This window comes from Coccinella septempunctata, chromosome 1, assembly GCF_907165205.1.
Source record: "Coccinella septempunctata chromosome 1, icCocSept1.1, whole genome shotgun sequence".
NCBI classification, from domain to species: domain Eukaryota; kingdom Metazoa; phylum Arthropoda; class Insecta; order Coleoptera; family Coccinellidae; genus Coccinella; species Coccinella septempunctata.
Window position 1 is genome coordinate 38,551,867 of NC_058189.1, and position 21,446 is coordinate 38,573,312.

The 21,446-nt window shown below is 36.2% G+C and overlaps 1 protein-coding gene across 9 annotated transcripts in view; it reads right to left on the reverse strand.

The window, feature by feature from the left end:
* Positions 1 to 2,939: 2,939 nt before the first annotated feature.
* LOC123316690 (obscurin) overlaps positions 2,940 to 21,446 on the reverse strand; it is a 217,089-nt gene continuing 198,582 nt past the window's right edge. For all 9 annotated transcript variants that reach the window (XM_044902926.1, XM_044902909.1, XM_044902918.1 and 6 more), the window contains 10 exons: positions 21,179 to 21,323; positions 18,336 to 18,471; positions 18,109 to 18,280; positions 13,978 to 14,444; positions 11,595 to 11,772; positions 9,240 to 9,528; positions 6,737 to 6,917; positions 5,126 to 5,351; positions 4,957 to 5,062; positions 2,940 to 3,248 (listed from right to left, as the gene is read on the reverse strand). In XM_044902926.1, the coding sequence (XP_044758861.1) occupies positions 3,132 to 3,248; positions 4,957 to 5,062; positions 5,126 to 5,351; positions 6,737 to 6,917; positions 9,240 to 9,528; positions 11,595 to 11,772; positions 13,978 to 14,444; positions 18,109 to 18,280; positions 18,336 to 18,471; positions 21,179 to 21,323 (2,017 nt within the window). In that variant the 3' untranslated portion in view covers positions 2,940 to 3,131. The remainder of the gene's footprint in view (positions 3,249 to 4,956; positions 5,063 to 5,125; positions 5,352 to 6,736; positions 6,918 to 9,239; positions 9,529 to 11,594; positions 11,773 to 13,977; positions 14,445 to 18,108; positions 18,281 to 18,335; positions 18,472 to 21,178; positions 21,324 to 21,446) is intronic.

Below are 21,446 nucleotides of genomic sequence, written 5' to 3' on the forward strand. Positions count from 1 at the left end.
TACACTGTAGTGATATATGTTTACCCCGGACGTCCAGTTTCAAGAACGACTATTCCACCACGATCAATACCTTTATGTCTGATATCAATGCTGCAGTCTGTTAATTTTTTCCCTTATTTAGAATAGAATGCCGAAGCGAATAATAAGCTATATCCGAACTAAGATGGTTTCCTTGAGCGAACCTAGGTGTGCAAAAACTATAGGACAGCGTCACACTGACTATCTTGCGCCGAAACTCTTCAATCAGTTTCCATCTTACGGATAAACAATGTCAATATGTTCGGAAAGAGGTGTGGAAAATGGATTATATCCTGTGGAAGGGAAAGAATACATGACTTCATTAACCATAGGTGTGGGTGTGGATAAAAAAAGTTATATATACGAAAAAAAAAGAAAAAAAATGTATACGAAACGATTACATAAATGAACGAAAAAAAGGGTATTCAGTTCAAATATAGGGTGTTTCATCATAAACTGGACAAACATATATGGTCGGTAGGTGAAACCGGGAGAATCATTTTTGTCTTATGACATATACCCCGATTTCGACGCACATGCGAGATACAGGGTGCTAAACGTCGTATTTGAGCAATATTCTAATGAGTGTGGTCAGTTATGTATAAACCTCAAAGTAACGGTTTCTAGTCACATCGGAGTATTTTTGAGTGGTCAATTCAGAAAAGATGTACAACTTCAAAATGGCGGAAAACCTTCAATGTTCGTGATTTTTTTTTTCGGATGCCAAATTGAATTTCATTTTCTGAATGAACACAATTGTAGAACAATTTCTGTGAAGAAATTTTTTTATAAATCGAACACAACTTTTTTTCACATGTCTACAGCGAAAAAAAAAAATTCACCCGAAATTGTTGAAACTTTTTCCAATTGTACTTCCTTTTATATCTAAAACGAATATGGAAACAGAATCGAAAAATATTAAACCGTTTCTTTACTGCATTCATTCAAATATCTCGTAGGAACCTAACATAATAAAAAAAACTGGTTGGGCTTTGAGGCTCAAAATTTTTACATTGAGCTGTCGAAACATTACAGATGGTAATATGAATTTATCACAAAAAAAAAATTTTCGATGAAACTTTGTTGGGAGTCGAACTCGCGACTTTGTGGTATTACCCTCAACTGTGGAATGTAAATTGAAACTAATCGAAGGATATGAATTTTTGTCACCAAGCAACGGCAATTACCGTTGCTTGGTGACAAAAATGAATGATGAAAATTCATATCCTCTATCCAACAATTTTCTTGGCCGGCATTTCTGAAATTGAAAAATGAGGAAAAGGCGCTTCATCGTAGACTGAATAGTTCATTTTGATCCTCGGAGCTGTAGTATGAACAAGAAAATTATGTTAGGATATCTTAGTATGTACTTTAGCCACCAATTGCCTCGGCCGGTCATTTCGAATTGACTTATTTTCTTCAGAAGGAGTCCTTAAAACATTCTGAATAGAAAAAAACAGAATATCGGTTCATTTTGATCGTTGAAGGTGGGGTTCTATAGGGCTGCCGGAATGAAACGAAAATGTTTATTATTATATTCTAATACATCTTTCTATCCACCAATTTTCTTGGACGTTCATTCTGATCTTGAAAAGCATGAGGAATATGCGCGTCATCGTAATATGAAAATCAATAACGAAATCAGCGATTATGAAACATGATCTATAAACCTTATGAAATGAGACCATCTCTCCTTACATATAGCTAATTATTCGCTTCGACATACTATTATGAATAAGGGAAAATAAATTAACCGATGACTGCAGCAACATTGATATGAGAGATCGTCCGGGAGCAAAAACACGATTATATGACTTGAGGAAATAATATTAATTCGAGGAGGATCATATGTTGTATGTATCAAATCAAATATGGTTCCATCAGGACAATAGTCTCAATCATGAATTAATTTGGAATGTTTCGAACATTACAGTTTAAATGTTCCATGAGCTGTGATTTTCAACATCGATACATTTTAGATTTCAGGATGAAGAATATTTCATAACATTTAATAATTTTACTCAAAAGCTAAGTAAATTCAATTGTTTACGAAACTGAACATAACCTCTCAATGTAGTAATTTTTGAAAGATCCTCATTTTGAACTTACTGTACTTAACTGGCATGGGGAAAAATTGTTGGGCAGTGAAAATAAGAAAGACTCGAAGATGATATTAATGCAGTTTTAGTTCTAACTGAGATATTACAGTACAAATCTGGGTTAGCTGATGACTGAAGTTAGGTACATAGGTTACGTTAATGTCAGCTGATGTGCTAAGCTCCCTTGGCTGTTTTGCGAGAATTGACCCTATCGACTTGAGTGAATGGCACGAAGGCATCTCGAATTTTTTAAAATTCACAATTGATATCGATATTTTGCGTCCGAATTCAATCACGGATTGTGCTATCAGTTGTCGTTTTCTGGTTGGTTTCGTGTAGAAAAGTATAGGTTCTCAGGAATAATAAAACTCCTCCGAAACTATAAGAAACGGCAACAGGCCCCAGGTGAAGCTGGATACGTTTACATTCGTGTTGAAAAAATCTCGAATTTCTGAAGCTTTTTTCTCTTATTTTCTATCTATTTTCCGAGTCGAGAGTAGTACGCGCCTATGCTCCGCTTATAAGTCTTTCGTTTGGCATTTTTAGCGGACATGGATGTGCTAGGATTTTCCAAGAAACAGAGAATTGCCAAACCTCAAAATCAGCTGATTTTCCCCTTTTACCTCTCCCACTGGGTGCTTTTGAAATCAGTAGTACGAAGAGATTAGACGCCACTTCAGTTCAGTCATATACCTACCGTTTTTATGTTCCTTTTTTTAACAGCTTTTTAACAGGTCTTGAGGACCATATTTTGTTTTTGATTGATCTTGTTAAGCATACTCTCGTATATTCGACAGAAATTCATTATCGCGAAAACTTCAATTGATATATTTACAGATTGAATGTATTTTTTCTTCAAAATTTTTATTCGGAAGCTATTATAACTTCTGTTCGATAACTGAATTCAGCAGAATATCAATAACAGAATAATAGAGGAAAATATTCACAAAAAACAAATTCTAACAAGAGAAAAAATATAACAATATTTACATTTCACAAAAAAAATTAAATTTTTCAAGATGTCATGAGTTCTTCTTGAATACTGAATGACCTGGTGAACTTGCTCCCAAGTTTCTGTATCAGTTTTTCGGATTCCACCGATTTTTCATTGTGGTAATCGTCACAGTATTCCTGAAAATGAACAAAATTAATTTACGAATACAAAGCTAGAAGACGGGGTGAGTCTTTGACTCGTACAAATATTTAAACAGATTCTTGAGGCCAAAAGAAACACTTCTTTTCTTTATCATTTTTTCCAAATCAGCTTGGTTTAAAAGATAGAGGCTGTTGAAAAATCATAAAAAATGTTGTTTTCAGTTCTCATAAATGGTTTTACGAAATGAATTTCGGAATATACTTTTTCATTTATTTGATGAATCTTTTTCGAACACAAGATTTTACCCACGTCTTCCAGTTTTCTCATTATTACCATTAAGTAGCATGAAATACACCAAAAATTCAAAGAACTAAACTGTTGAAACTAAGTTGGACGCTATCTAATGAATATTTGAACGTTTTGTGAAACAAAAGTATTCTTCATATATTCTCGTATAATGCGCCGTTTGCGAGTAATTTGATGTTCAATAATAAAAACTATTTCTGTGATATTCGGAAAATTGGGTACTTTGGGTGAATACAACTCTGTTTAAAAGATACACAGATGTGTAGTGTCACAGATTTAGCTAGTTATTCTGAAGGTAATTTTGTTTTTCCAAAGGTGGCACAGTTCATTATGAATACTTAAAATGGCTATATCTTTTTATCAGGGCCGGATCGGATAAAATGGTATTTGAAAAAAGTGTTTCTTTTGACCTCAATAATCTACTGTTGAAATATTAACGAGTCAAAGACTCACCCTGTATGAAAGTTATTGTTATTAGCAAAATTATGTTACACAATGAGTATAAACAAGGTTGTCTTTCAACGAATTATCATCAGTCTGTTTTACACAAAAAATAGTTTTTTTTTCAGGAACCGGTTGTCCACTATGCGAGTACTTCTTTATTTGAAAATCTCACCCCTGACACCATTGCAATATCTAAGTCGTTCAGGTATTGCCTTCTTTCACTGGACCACCTTGCGTGTTAATGAATGAATATACGAATGTATACAGGTTGGGCAAAATTAGTTGTCTACTGAGGGTATCTCCACAACTATGAGAGCTGGGACTAATCGTCATGTGAAAACAGAATCGGCCTATCATTTCTAGATCTTGAGTATGAACAAAAATTGGGAAATGGCCATTTTCAATAATGCTGAACTATTATAGCTTGTTTCAACTCGTACTGAAAATCATTCTGACATTCCACAGGCATTCTTCTATGAGTAATTCAAACATGATTTTATTATTTTTCCATGCGGCCGTTTTCAAGATTCTGATTTATCACAAAATGTAAACTATAAATGAAAGTCCTTTCATCTTGCTGCAAATTTTTTGATGATTTAAAAATGTATCATATGTAACTATTAATCTAAAAAGTTCAAGAGAAAAAACTTTTTTCTCCTTTTTGTTTCATTATTCAATAATATATATTCAATAATATATAAAGACAATAAGTAGGTAGGCGTTACCATAGAGACTGTTGAATATGCATTTATTTTTCCTGGACTATTATTGTGTCCAATATTGACTCTGAAAAGATAGAAACGATAGGCCGGTTCTGTTTTCTGATTTGGATTTCTCAGGAAAAAGGAGCTAAACAATGTGTTATCCTTTTTCTTCTAGCTGCTATAGTTCTCGAGATCTCCTCAGCAGATAACTAATTTTGCCCACCCCATACGTGTATTTGAGAATTACACGAATGAGTATGCGGGGTGCCATAATGAAAAAATTTCTTACCTTCAATCGATTTCCCAAAAATACAGCACGTTCCCGTTTTTTGATCATGAAATCGGTTGGTAGTAGCCATCTGTTTTCGTGGCATTCTTCAGCTGTAGGTCGTTTGCTATAACGATAAACAATGATGGGATTTCGTATGAGTCGTAGAAAAATTGCGGGTTGGACTTACTTTGGATGACGTTTGAACAGAAGCATCAGGAATCTAGTAGCCTCTTGTGAAACTTCTTTGAAGAGGTGTTCGAAACGATATCTGACGAATAGGATGTTTTGTCTTGTTTCGTTTTCATCTTCACCACTGAAGGGAAGTTTTCCGGAAAGCATTACGTATGTGAGAACACCTACGGTCCATATGTCTGTCTGAGGTATGGCTGGTTCTTCGCTAAGAACTTCGGGAGCTGCGAAAATTGAAAAAAAAAAACATGAAAAATTCATTCTTCGAAGTATAGAGGTAATCATAATACAAGAAGTTATTTTGATGGAAGGTCAAAATATATAGTTTTGGGTACCTAATATTTTATATATGGCGCGTCCCGAAATGGGCAATCTTCCTAACATCCTGAATAATCATTACTTTTGAACTACTCTACATATTTTCCTAATATTGGATTTATAAGTTCTTTGTCTGGAATTCTGTTGATCAACATAATGTCGTATTTCAGGCCTCAAAAAATTGATTATTATGTTCAGAGTCTAAATAAAACCCTGTACTTATATCAATATTCTGCAAGTACAATACAAATTTGGAAAGAGCAGAAAAAAAAATAAGTAAAACTAAATGTTTTTCGTGTTACTGCATATAATTTTTTCACTTAACAAGTGAACAGCTAACAGCTTGAGGCAAATTTAGATATTTCCAAAATTTGGTAGCACAAAATTTAAAAAAAACATTTTTTCTTGCTCAAAAAACTTTTTTCGAGCTTGAATAACCATCCACTATTTCTTATTCCCCTAATTTCTGGATCCCAACCTTATTGAAAAACGAGATTTTTTTTATTTGGGACGAATTTATTATTAACGATAACTTACTTTCAAATATCTTGTTTGCGTAATTTAAATTTGGGCTAAATTTGAAGAAAAATATATCGAAATGAGAAAAATTTCTCATTCAGAAAGAAGCATAACTTTATTTCAAACTGAAATAACGGCACTGCAACAAATCTGCATTTGAAATTTATATCTTTATAGCTAGAGCAAGAGCATATAATATGATAATTTCTCAACTCTTCTAATGAACCATTGATGATAAAAATAGCATGAAGCATTGTATAAGTAGGTACTGTGTGATTTAGCAAATAATACCTACACTTTAATATCGATATCCTCTACTGTTGACCCAGAGAACGTCACAATATACAGGTGTGCCGGGAGTAACTGTACATACTCTTACCAGAGATAGGGAACGAGTACGGATTGACCAGAAAATATTAATTTCCGGGCATTCCCCAAGTAAGCTTGACTTGAGGGTGATTTTCGAGAAATTCATGGGAATACTGAGATTATCATCAAAGCCAAACTGATATACGGAATTTATTAAAGCATGCTGTGATCGATTCAGACAGATATAAATTATTTCGATATTTCAGAGCCGAACTCATTAATACTCATAAAATGTTCAGGGTGGAAACATCGCTTCTTATTTTGAATTTCAAATTATTGTTTCGCTTTTTAGAAAGAACCCACAAGCCCTATATGAGGGCTTGTAACATTTCACCTCCACAAACGGAAAAATATATCACCAAAAAAATGCATATGAAGTTTTCATGTTTTCTTTGTTACTTACAAATATATTGTGGATGGCCAACTACAGGGACTTCACTACCCAGTTTGGTAACCCTGTGAGCAGATCCTAGATCGATCAATTTTATTTGAACTGATCTGATACTGCACATAACAATGTTATCAGGTTGTAGGTCCAGATGGCAGAGTCCTCTCCAATGAAGATACTGAAGACCATCCAAGATCTGTAAGAAATATATGTTTAGCGCAAGAACAGAAAATACACCACATCAAAAGAAGAATGTATGTATGTTTAAAAAGATTCCTAAGATTTCCAAGAGAATTAGATTGGTAAAAGACGTCCGATTGAATGGCCACCACGCTTCCCAGACTTAACACCTTTAAATTTTTTCCTCTGGAGACATTCAATGTCAGTTACTTGTAATGTCGGTTTATATTCTTGGTGAAATTGACGCTTAGATGAAAAGCTGCTGTAGTCGGTTGAAATCAGTCAATACAGAGAAACTTAAAGCGGTTGAACAATTGCTTGGTGATGAAAACGGGAAAAAAGTTTAAATACACATATTTTGAATACTCATGCAATCAAGTTACGAGATAACGAAAAGAAGAAGATACTAAAATGAGAATCGAAAAGTTGGCCGAGTTTTAACTTTTTTTCGAAACACCCTGTATATAAAAACTGATCTCTTGTCCTTTCTATGCAATTAACTAGATTAGGAATCCCCTCAATCAGTTTGTATAAATGTTCTTATGTATCAATAGATTATTTGTTAATTTTATACATGAGTTTCATTTCAACTTCAACTTTTCCCCCAGAAAAATATAGAATATAACATCAAAGACCTGTCCATGGATTGACGGGCCGAATCCACATTTTCCCCTTCAATTTTTGTGTTTTAACATCTTAAAATAATCACCTTCTGTTTAGTGGAATGCTGATTTCTATTGATCAAGATACGGGGTGCGTTATTACACTGGTGACAGCGGTGGGATTTTTCTTGATTTTTCTGGGGTAGAATATTAAATTGAAAAATTATGTATAAAATTAACAAATACTCTATTGAAAACATTAGAACTTCTCTACATACACTAGTGTAGTCGATGACGACCAACTTAAGTCTTCAATTTCTTAAAACTCATGAAAAGAGCACAAATCAATTAACAATATTTCCCGCACTTTTCCGTAGTAAACGATTAGCGCTGATTCGTTTCGACCCTATACCTAGGCCCGTTAGTAACTCTAATAAAAAAAAATTCCTAAAAACTCCTAGTTTCGATCTTCATCCGTTTTAGACCATAAATCAAAAAAAACGAATACTCCTGAATACTGTTTCAAAAATTCCTCCTAAAACTGACCTTAACTTTAATTTACTTCCGTTTTCCTCTGGCTACCTGTTTCCTATTATACCGTTTCTACAAAAAAAAAACAATTATGAGTCGACCGAGTTTCCTATACTATCCCGTGATTTACTTGTAGTTTTTCCTATAACTTCGTGAAAACCTCTTTATTCCTCGGACCGACTGACTAGATTTTTCGAGGTACTTTTTCTCCCTGGTCTTTCTCTACCACGCTATGGGTGGAATGCTTTAAAACAAAATCACTGAACAATCATTTTTGCTGAGTTTTAAAATCAGCGTTCCCAAGCACGGCTTCTACAAAATTTTTAGCTATTTCGAATTCTGAGAACCGATTTCTTCTCAGGGTCTCTAAACTAATAAACTTATCCGAGAAAAGTAGCAAGATACAGACTCTGCTGTTATGAACATACTTATCGCCCTATCTTCGGCCGAATTTCTCTTTATCTTCAGACTGAGTAACATGAAAACTCCTTGTGAACTCAATACCTTTCTGTCTCAAGTGCTCTGAAGTATCATATTATAATAATGCTGTCGTAGCGTTTGTGTCTGTGTGAAATATTGTAAGTCCGCATGATATATCGCCCAAATAATCATAAATTAATTCATAATTCTCGTATTCCGATTTATTGCAATACTCCCTACCTTTGAAAAGTTTTGGCATTGGATGCCATAACTTTTCATAACTTAATATGTTCATCCCAAAGTCCATCCATTCGATCGATTATTACATGATTGCCTTTGATATACATACTTATGAGGGGTTCAGAGCTGAAGTGAACCAAGTCCATTCAGCCTAGTTTTGAGATGAATGGCTTAGAAGTTGCTTATCACCCATTAATTCAAAAGTGACTTCTTTAGATTTTCAAAGGTTAGAATGTAAGCATATGCTTACATAAGAATAATAAGAAATGAAGAAGTCACTTTTGAATTAATGGGTGATAAACAACTTCTAAGCCATTAATCTCAAAATTAGGCTGAATGGACTTGGTTCACTTCAGTTCTGAACCCCCCCTTATAATGAACGATGATTCATCAGTAAATTAGGCATTTTACATGAAAGAATTCTTCTTTCCACTCAATGCGAACTATTCGTGAAATATGCAACTTTGTTTCCATCGAACAAATTGGCAGGTAGTTTTCACCAAGCATGAATCAACTCACTAAAATGTAAAATGCTGTAATTTTACCTGTCCAACAATTGTAGTGACTGTTTGCTCCGAGTATTCGTGTCTACTGGCAAGATAGGTCAGGACGTCAGCGCCTTGAAGTTTTTCCAAAATGAAGACTGCTGGTTTAGTTTCTTCAGTTTTGTAGGCTGCCAGTAGGCTTGCAATACGTTCGTGCCTCAAGGATCTCAGAGCAGCGAATTCGCCATCTACTTCTGGTAGATGATCTTTGGTAGCGTCCATTAATTTTGCGACGACTATTTCGTCCGTTTTCTTATTGACCGCCTTCACTACTTCTGAAAATCTTCCCCTGGAATTGAAGAAAGATGGAATTGTAGAGCTATTTAAATAAGTATTAAACTGACAAAAATTTATTTGTCTATATTACTTGGGGAGCCGAAGAGGGAAATTCGGGATTTACTCGAGCGTGTCAGATTAATATAAAAGGACATACCTTGGACCCTGCAGAGTACCTCTACCAAAAATTAGACCTGTATATAGGGGGAATTGTCTAGGACACCCTGTCAAAATAGTAAAAAAAAAACGATCATTGTACATACTCGAGCGTGTCAGATTAAGATATATGTGGTTAATTACATGTTGAAAAGTATATATTCTCTTAGCCTGACAATTTAAGCGTGTCGAAAATGTTTGAGAGGGCGCCAAAGTTGCAAAAAAAAAACGTCACGTGTACATTCTCGAGGGCGGTGGCGTTTTTTCTCATTTTGAAGCTAATGATTCAAGAATAACGGAAAAAATATAATCTGATAGTTTTAGCCGAAACAATTAAAATTGGCCATAAAGGTCACAAAAATCAGTTTTTTTGAATTATCTCCTTTCCTGAGCTTCAAATCTTTTTTGCATTCGTTATAAAAGTTGTTGAGCATAACATTTTCTACAAATTTTGTCCCGAGCAATTTTTCTACGTTCAAACGTTTTTGAGATATATGGCGATTAATGCGAGGTTTTAGCGATACATGCTGAAGCGAAAATTCACTCGTTGGAAAATAGTACATTCTAAGGTTCATTCACAGACAACACTAAAATTTTCGTGACTATATGACTACGTTCGGCCAGTAAACACCGGTACAGAGCGAGTAGAACTAGAGTTTTATCACAGATCAGCTAGGGCTGATGGAGCCTGTACAAATTGGCAATTTTTGAATGAACGAATGACAAATGTCAACCACAAAAATCTGAGAAAAATTTGAATTTGAATGCAATTTGTTCGAAAATGTATATGAATATATAATCTTAGGGTGGATTAAACGGAAATTCTACAGTTTTATGAATAGTTTGTTTATAAGTTGTTTTTTTATGGTTTGTCTCGTTTCATAACCCTACTTCTACACAAACTCCTTTCGCGCCCCTTGGGAGCTGGGGGTCATAGAGTTGATTCCGAAAACTCTACTCCGTCTAGAACGAACGACAACTATTGACACTTTTTGTTCTGAAACTGCGTGCCCGAACGACTCGGAACAAAAAGTGCTGATATAGTCTACTGGCCGAACGCACCTTATTTCGAAATTGTCATCATAGAAATACCTTGTAATTTTGACAACTGTAGATTAGACTGGGATTCTACATTGACCTTGCCCTTTCGCATGTGTGGCTAAGCTTTTCGCCCTTATCGCCCTCTAACTCGAGAACGGTTAAGAGTAAGTAAAATTGCTTCAGACAAAAGCTGTGTAGAATTTTATTATCTACAACTTTTATAATGAATACAAAAACGATTAGAGGTGCAGGTAGGGAAATATTCGAAAAAAAAAGGATTTTTATCATTCTCAAAGTGTCAGATTAAGAAAACCCCTCCTGATAAGTGTCAGATTAATGGGTCAACACGTCTTCAACACCAAGATTAACCATCTGTATGAAAATCTGACACGCTCGAGTATGTACAAGTAACGATTTTTTTACATTTTCAAAGGACCGCTGTGACCTTGCGTCACGTCGAAATTGTCAGTCCCTTGAAAAGTAGCTTCCTTCGGGTCAAATTAACATATCCTCCAAAAATTTGACACGCTGGAAATTTTTTTTTTACCATTTTCAACTCTTCCGTACGGCCAGTCCCACCGCGCAAACTGTCTGATAAGCATGAATTCATTATCAGAGACTCGTAGGGCATATACAGTATCTTAATCTGACACGCTCGAGTATGTACATCTGATGATTTTTTTTTACATCTTTGAGACCCTGCTGACGCTTTCCCCACCGCTGAAAGTGCATACATCATAGAACCTTTCTTTCTTTCTACCATCTAATCTTCAAAATCCACTAGGTCTCCACGGCGCTCGAGTAAATCCCGATATAGCATCGTCGGCTCCCCAACTAATCGAGTGCACAACATATTGCGTGTTAAAAAAAAAGGTATATCACCTTGACATCTCAGAAATGAAGGAGTATTCTTCTTCTGGATTTTTGTACTGCCATTCAATGGGTTTTGCTTCGATAGCATAATCGGGGTACGTTTTAGGATCCACCTTCACTTCGTGTCCACTGTCTGTCATCTGTTGCAAATGTTGCATGGCTTTGCTGAATTGTATCATAGGAACTCCTGTAATTTGAGAGGAATATTAGGATCAGATTATCTTATTCTACATTATAGAAGTATACGAAGCTATTAAGTATCGATTGGAAATGGAGCATCATTTAGCACTAATCTTGTCTCGAGTACCTATATCAAAAGTCTCGTAGGTTTTTCGTACATAACCTCCTTTGAATGTGAACATTTTTTGAAGTGAATACTTCTTTTGGGCGCGCTCTAACGTAGGGAGTGAATCAAGATTGGTTCAAATCTGCGTTACGGCCGAATGAAACTAAATAGTGGATAAAATTTTCAGGGCGTAAAGGCCTACATCATGTGCAATTAACATTTTACTGCAAGTCGATTGAGGATTGAGAACTGTTTATTCACGTCAACTGTTGTATGCAGGAAGCATACCTTGCAAGAAGGGCCAATTTAGGAGAAATTATGACCTTTATACGTCCATTCAAAGATTCTCAATTGCTACTCCTTAATTCAATATATTCAGAAATGCAAAGGTTTTATTGATTTCGTTTTGGGTATCGAGGAACTGTCAAATTGTTGTTTGGAAAGTCAAAGGTTTATGAAACCTGCTGTGAGTGTTTCGTTCATTCATTAATCAATTCGTATATTGTGTCATAAAGTGACCATATCATAAAGAAATTATAAAAAAAACTATTGAGGGGCTAATATGCAGGTCTTGTATACGTATACCTCAGTAGTGAAGTTTTTTTTAGTTGGGGTTTTGAAAATTCTGTAAATAATATGTAAGTAACTGCAATGTGTATGCTATGATGATATATTGAATATTTGTTCATTTTAATTTCTGATATGAATTGTACAAATTCAACTAAGTTTATTAATTCAAAACAATGTATTGAACAGAAATAACACCTTCGACATAGAGCAAATCACCATATACTTTTGTCTCCTAGTCAATGCTCTATATCCGTTGTCCATAATTTCAAATTTTTGTAAATGTTTATAAATTGCAAATAAAAAATACCACCAATTGATTCCAATTGTTCAGGTGAAAGCTAACATTCTGATCACAAAACAAAACCATACTTTTGTTTTATTGCACAGGATATTTGTTTTATGGTCTCAACAAAGTCGATATTGAAATTCAAAACAAGGAATAGAATTCGAATTTCGCGCCCCTCTATTACAAAACAGAAAACTGTTACTAAACAGGTTTTCTGTATTGACAGTACGTTTTCAGCGCCATCTCATTGTCAAATGTGTTTTCACTGACCAAAATGTAGTCGGTTTTTATAGGGCGTTTCCTATCTTTCTACTCTATAATCTTTGTTCGTAGAGAGACCTAGGAAATTTTTGCTTCGTATCGCCAATGAATTAGCAAGACTTGTTTCGAGTATTTTCTGACAAAAGGGCTAACTTTCGTAGAGATCACTAGCAACCAGTAAGAAACTTCACGTGATAAGAGTGGAGCAGGTTTTCTTCTGCTGAAGTATCTCTATTTGTATGTTTTCAAAATTAACGAAATGTTTTATGAATAGTGATATAAATGCGATGGGAATTTTGCGGAATATAGACAATTATGGAATTTTCAAAAGATAACCTCAAATGAGACTTGGATCTACGAGCTTTTAACTGCCAATTCACAATGATGTTAATGGTTATGGTAATGTTAACGGTGAGCTACAATGTAAACGCTTAAATAATAATAAATAATAGAGCTACTACGATACTGTTCCTATCAATGTTAATGTCAAGCGTAATGTTGATGATAATGATAAATATTTCTTAAATTTATTATTATTTAAGCGTTAACATCGTAGCTCACTTTTAACATTACCATTACCATTAACATCATTGTGAAATGGCAGTTAGTCAGTCAAATGCTCTACCATCTAACACTGAGCTACCAGTAGGAACAACAACCGTTTCCTGTCTACAGAAGTACAGAACATCTCATGAACGTGGAAGTTATATTATGTCTCTAACTCTACTAACTCTGAATTCTGGGACACGTGTTCCTCTTGTGCGGATGCAACAGGTCCTTCTATAGTAGCTCAGTGGTGGAGCACGTGATCTATCAAGAGAGAATGTGTTCAAGTCCCGCCTTTTACTTTTCAGAATTCCTTAACTGATGTCTGTATACCGCTAATTTTTTATCATTTAAATTTACAAAGAAGGGGAGGATATGACTGAAAAGATCACCTCGGAAATGACATATGCGTGTTTGTTAACCAATTCATATTCTAATATTACCTGCATCTTTAGTGGATATGGGAGCTGAGGTCACTCCTAGCTCACTCCAACCCATGGCGTTCTTTGCCGCCAACCTGAAAAGATAAGTTTTGTTCGGCTGAAGTCCCTTCATCAGATAAAACTCGTGATCTATATTGTCCGCCTTTTTGGTCCATTCCATGTCATCTGCCAGTTTATAATCCAAACGATAACATAAGACAGGCGAATTTCCGTCGAACTTGGGTTGTTTCCAGGTCAGTAAAATTTCGGTGTCTGACACTTGGGCAGCTTCAGGAGAATCCGGTTCGTCAGGAGTTAAACCGACCACGATGCGCGTCCTGGCGACCGTTTGGCCTATCTTGTTCCTCGCGACCACCTTATACATCCCTTGGTCGAAGGAGAGGGCAGGGCAGAGTTTCAGATGCGATCTTCCTATTTCGTCCGTGATTATTTTGATGCGATGGGATTCTGCGATTATGGCGTCGTTTCTGAAAATTGGGAAAGTCGCATGAGTCGAATGAATCTATACCTATTGCTTGAAAAAATAATTTTTACAATCGAGCAGTGAAATATCCACATAACTTGCTATCAGTTCCGTGAAATGATCACAAGAAATTGTGGTTATGTTCCGGGGGTTAGCAGATGATCCGGCTATAAAAAGCATAGACTGTTCTCATTTTCAACAACTGAACTGGAGCTACCAGAACGCTATTCCTAAATCCAAAACACAAGACTCCCCAAAATAGCTCTGTATGGCGAATTCACAGAGGGAGCCCGAAAACCAGGAGGCCAGTATAAGCGATTTAAGGATATACTACATCAATCCCTAAAATCAGTTAATGCCAATCATAACTGGGAACAATTAGGGTGACCGGCCACCGAATGCGAAGTTGAGCGAAGCTCAGCGTTTTCAATGCTAAATGACAAGCTACGTCACTCGATTCGTAGCTTGTCAATTATATTAGCATTGAAAACACTCAGCTTCGCTCAACTTCGCATTCGGTGGCCGGTCACCCTTAGCGTTGTACATGTCACAGTGGAGGTCTTTGGCACACAGTTTTTTTTTTGTCTTTTTGTAGATTTATTCCCGGTAACGGGATACAGCAATGAATGAATTCCTGAAATCCCAAGTTGTTTGAACCACGAAAAAATTTTGTACTATTGTGCAGCAGGCAGCAGATTGGGATATACTGCGCCTGATTCTTATGCCTCATGCTCATGGGATAAAACAAAACATTCTTCCATGACGGAGGAATAAACAGCATTGTGCGACGTATTACTGATACAATAATTGTGAATGAAACTTTTCTGTGAAAAAATTGAGTCTGCTGGCTGCGGCGGGCAAATTTATCTGACAAAATACGCGCCAATATGACATTCAATCGGACCACACATTAAATAAAAGAAGCGTACAAAGCGACAATAGTTAACAACCTCATAAACTGTCCTAGTTGATTCCGCCAGTCCTGACGGATGGCGGAGAAAATCGAATAAAATTTTTTGCCATTCAAGTTTTTCCTTTCTGATGAAAAAGGTGCGATTTTTCTGCAACTACAACAAAGCCAAGGTCGATCGTTTCGCGAAGACTTTCGCTCTTAATTCGACTTAAAAACTTATTTGTACTCGGGAACATCTAACACTTCAATTGAGCTTGATGGGTTCAGCTGCCAAGAAAACAACTGGACCAGATGGGTTATCTTTTATTATCTCAAAAAGTGTTAACCAGAACTGACATCTGATCTTTGTAAATTATTCAACATGTCATGTAAGCAAGGAGTTTTCTTTGAAGAACCTTAGAGTGCAACCCATTCCAAAGAAGTGGAAAAACTGACATGAGATGATGAGAAGAATACCTATCAATTGAAGAGAAAATTGAGTCCCTGTCAAACTAGTACATGGTTGGTCCCATACGAGATCGTCTCAAGCATTCTACACTTTGGGGCATACTTTCGATAAGATAATTAATGAAATTTGAGACAAATAGGTTTTTTTAAATTCCATTTTTGGTTCTGTCGTTGGTTACTCTTAGTCGACAAGGTTCCTCGGTGTCTGGGGTGTTAGCGACAACCAGTGGAAGTCAAAATCAACGTACACAAATTATATTTGTCGACTCGTACAAGGAAACACAAATGGCACTATTACAAAATTCGTACAGTGAAAGACTCGAGATCAGTGAATTTACAGGGGCAAAAACAGACGGAATGAAACAGGATCCGATCTCAAACGTTATACGGGGTTTACGGACGTGTTCGCCAGCCAGAACCTAAGACGCACACTTAACGGACAGGCATCGACTTCAGCCAGGTTAGGGGATGAAATACGACGACACAGAATTATGACGGCTCACCCTTAGGCGCGTTCGGCACTCCCCGGGTATCCACACCAGCAGAGTGCTTCCCTAACCGTAGGGGTGAACACGGGAATGTTCTAGGAAGGGTAGCCACCCCAAAGTGCCTTCTGTACCCTCCGGGTATCCGCACCAGCAGGGTACGTTATTGACAGTAGGGGTAGAATTCAGACTCGGGTATAGGAGGGGTGTAGACGGAGACTGAAGTTCCAATGATATATTAAAAAAAACGTGTCGTCTTACCTATCGTTTTGGCCACTTGCACTCGTAAAATTTCCCGAACCACCCAATAAAAGTAACGAAGAAAAAAAATAAAATTATATTCTGAATCGTAGCAAAAAGAAAAGAAACTCTAAAGAAATCTTCCAACGCGGTAGCAAGACAAGTTTTTACGGTGGACCGCACTAATTAATCGCAAATCGTGAGTAACCGTAAGTCGACAGCAAGTTCATGGTAAGTGAACAGCAAGTGAAGTGACCTGCGGGGAAACATCTGATTTTATACCCACAGGGGGGAGTGCGGAAATCAGATGTGCCCCGACTGTCGAAATTCAGTAAAATTTGCGTCGATGAAGACGTCTTAATTTCGACTTATCTGTGCTAGCAAACAAAAAACACGGTTTTCTTCCAATTCAGGATGTTTTATACGGTGCGACATCGTTTTTCAGAACTGAAAACGGAACAAAAACGGCGCGGAACGTTTAGGTGCGAAACGTTTACAATTCCGAACGATGTCGGAATCCTGAATTGGAAACTGCAAATATTTCTGTCCAAAATTAATTCAAAATAAAATTTCTTAAAAATGAAAACTAAAAGATTATTCTAAAATGAGGGGGTATGTTTGAAAACTACCCTTTCATTACACTTTGTGTCATTAGAATGACATGAAACGTTTTTTAACGTAGCGGATAAGACGCTCCCCTACTCCTAGGGTCAGATCTAGCACTGATTTTCGGGGGTGGCAATGCCATATTTCATTTGGCGATTTTTGATCGCAGTTTTTTTTTTAACTTAGAGAAGTCTATCTATTCGAGCATATTCAGAAATGAATAAATGCCCAGTTTCTTGTTGAGAATAAACTATTAAATTTCCGCTTATATAAAGGATGTGGCTGCATCGTGATTTTCAGAAAATCTTGGAACCGCCGCGCCGTCTCGATTACCCATAAGCAAAATCCATAGGCTTCTTCTAGCTTCAGATGAGCACGTGCAAAATATCGATACATTCGGAATGCAAGCGTGACCACATCAATTTTCTTGATGCATAAACAACTCAAAGAAAGTCTTTCCGTTTTCCACCAAAATTAGCAAGCTTTTTAACACTTTAAAGGAGAATAATCCTGCCACCGCCAGAATTGAGCTCGATAGCTTCAAAATTGCGACTTGTTGAGGTTCCACAACAAAGCCTTACAAAAACAGACAGAACGTTTTTTCACGGATTGTGAATCTACGTCCTTCGGAGCGGATTGGTAAGCTCCACAGGAGCTGGATCTGTTCCCTTATCAGAACAGGCATACTTCTCTCATGTTGAGAGTTCATCGCTGAAACATTCATTGCAACTCTTGAATTCTATCCAGAAGAAAGCCGTATGTCTGACATACTTTAATAGACGGTATAAGAACGTTGAATTTTTCCACACCATCAACCCTTTTTTCCTGTCATTAGAAGAAAAAAATAAGATTCAAAAGTGCTAGTCAGCCAAAATTGTAATCAATCAACATATCTCTATCTGATGTTTGATATTTTATGTTACAGTTCATTGAGGAAGTGACTCAAAACATTTTCAGAACCTCAATTAGGTACTCACTTAAACCACTGCACGATTGGTGCTGGATCTCCAACAGCCAGACAACTGAGCTCCAAGTCTTTGCCTTCTTGCATAGCACTGAACTGTGGTTTTTCCCTGAAGAATGGTAGCCTTCCTTCCTGCTTGCTTTCGATGAATGCTTCTGCTTCAACGTACGTGTCCAGACGTGAACCTGTATGAAAAAAGAGGTTAAGGACTACGTTCATCAGTTTCGAAGATTTATTTACCTATTTCGTGCTTCAGTCTTCTGATTGAATAGCTGCTTTCGCCAGTACCGTAACGGTTGATTCTTGCTTTTCTCTCATCATCTATTTCTTCATCCATAACATCAGTGAAACGACGCCTTTCTCTGATTACTGGTGTCTGAAAAGACAATACGACTATCAGCTTACGACTTATGATAGATAATTAAACAACTTATACAGAGTTGGACAGAAGTCTCGAATAAAATTAATACTTCTTTAACTAATAACTGAAAATGAAAACGCTGAAACTTGTCAATTTACTCTTTATTACCCTCATTGTCTGGCAATAAAATTCAGTGTTTCCTTCAACCCCTTAGCTACAAACTCATCCAACTTATTTCAAGTATGGGTTCGTTGATAAACCCAAGGAAAATGGAAATAAGAAGAATATTAAATGAATATTAATGGAAACAACAATTCCGGAAGAATTGTCTTTCTAATAGTGTGGGTTAGTTATTAGATCATTTTCCCTCGACAGTACACTCAGTACAGTGTAGCACTGAATCTTCCGAACGGAGGATGGTAATCTTAAGCGATATTGGGGCGTCGTTTTGAGGTATTCCCATCACGATTAGCCACCTGTCACGCAAAGACTGAACCACACCTCACTTTTTCTGCAGACTCCTATAACAGTCCAAAGCTCCCAAGTTTAACTACAATATTGAATAACTTATCCTTGTGAAAATCATCTAATTAATTTTTTTTCAAAATAATATAAGCAATCTGTCAGACATATTCGCAACTCAAATAGAGATGCAACTAGAACTCATTTTTTTATCGATTCCGCATAGCTACAGAGGGGTGAAATCTGAAACCCTTTTTGCCATAACCTTTTATTCAGGCTCATCAAAAAATATGTATCGAAATGACGATTTTTTCTAGAAACTTCATTGCCTTTTAACATTGCCATAAAAGGATAAATTAGATCCTTTGGTTTCTTTTTGAACATCAAATCGGCGTATTACTCATTTGACATATTTTTTCGAATAATTTGTGCACAAATCAAGTAGGTACACACAATGAACTAACTCGTTAATACTGTTGGTCAAACTGACATTCGAAATTACAAAAGGTCGATCGTAAGTAAGATGTCTAAAATACTGGTGTGTGCACTTGTCACTATTTGCAAGCCCCAACATTTCAGAAAATCGGGGATATGGGATCAGTTTCGTGGCGGCGCCACCATGTCATTTGCTTCGTTCTATCCCTGTTCTACCAGAGGAAGTAGAATGACACTCTCTCGTTTTATTTTGTTCTGCGTTGATATCGCACATCGATCAACGAGTGAACTGGCCCATTTTGTCAGCTGTTAAGGAGTATTTGTGATTTACAGTTTAATTTTCGTTGTAAAAACAAATCTGTCAATATTTCAACACTATCGAATAAGGGTTCGAAGGATTATTTACTATTCTTCTTCAAGGTAATTACTGTTTGACAAATTGTATTCATGAGGAGGGTTATTCATTTTGATTTTAATAAAACACAGTTGATTGGTCACATATCCAATATATTCAGTTGACGGAAAGGGAATTTTCACTATATCTACTCAGGAAGAATATTTAAAGAACAGACTCGAATAGAGATATGTATTTCTGATTCTCAATATATGCTCACAATTTACATTACGTATTTCCAATACAGTTTCTTTGAAATACTGCTGAAGTTGCCATTAAACTTAGCTATATCAGTCCCGAATGTTCGTTCATCCGATTTGGTTCTGCCTCAAATTCCAACAACACCGAATTCTTAGCTATAATAGTTCTTGATTGTCCATACAATAAACTGAACTAACTGAACGACATGTTGATAAATGAATGTTCTACACCCTTTCTCGAAACTAATACATTTTCACACACCAATAATCGCTTATAAATACAACATATTCGTAAGTCGTAGATTCAAATTATTTTCAAATATCAATTGACAATGCTCTGTCAAATTCTAAACAGCGTTACCTACAGTGGAAAAAACGAAACTGATCCCATATCCCCACGAAATTAAAAACAAAATCGAATCAGTGAATACACCAGAGTTTTAGACATCTTAATCGTAAGCACCGAATGAAGATCATGGCGGCTTTTGGTTGGTTGTTCGAAAACAGAGCAAAGGATATATTTTATTTTTTACGGTACTATAAAAATTCAGGAATGCAAAAAGTTTCCAGATGAAATTGTCTTTTCAATGCATAATTTTTAATGATGATATTCGAAGATTGAAAAGTTATGGTAGAAAGTCAAAACGGGTTTCTGGTGCACTCTATTCGAAAAATACTTCTGCAAAACTTCATTCGTTCATCTTAGTCATACTTTGAAAAATTGAATAAATCCATAGCCAAGTCTTCTTCTTTGAAGCAACGTAACTCTTCAATGAAGCTTTTCCAGACATACCTCCATGGAAACCTTTCGTCTTATTTCAAGGTTCTTAACCTTTATCCAAATTTATTTCGATTAATCCTGTTACACCCTGTATATATGCAATATAATAACAATCCAACTCGAAATTTACTCGAACTTTACCACCATGCTCCATATTTAGAAAACTAGCAATGGCATTGTGTGCCACATTTAAACTTTTGGTTACCAGGCCATGAACAATGATGATGTTTTTGGCACTGCACATACAGGTTCACTGATGATCTGTTTTTCATTTCACATGGCCAAAATGCAAGAAGCATTACAAGTCTCTAACTTGGAATGAACTCAGTAAATAAGATGAGTTACTATATATGATCTCTTAACTTACCTCTTTCATTCCGAGTTAGAGACTTATACTGTAGAAATCCTACAGTTATTTTGTTATCTAAATTTATTTAGTGATTTACTTACTCTCCAATCGTAGCCATGCTCATCAGATACAATATGAGAACTTCCTGGACCTCTGTTTGCTGCTACTTTCATATATTCCCTGATACGAACAGGGAAATCTACATCTCTGAGCTGAAGCAGGTAAGTATCTGGGCCGTTTTGGTAGCTGAAAACAGAAAAAAATAGAGTCAATAACGGTTGAATAATGAAATACTGTACACCTGTGGAGAAGTGAATTTCTACTGGGCATTTAGCAGAAAGTGATTCTTTGAAAACAAAAATGAGTAAA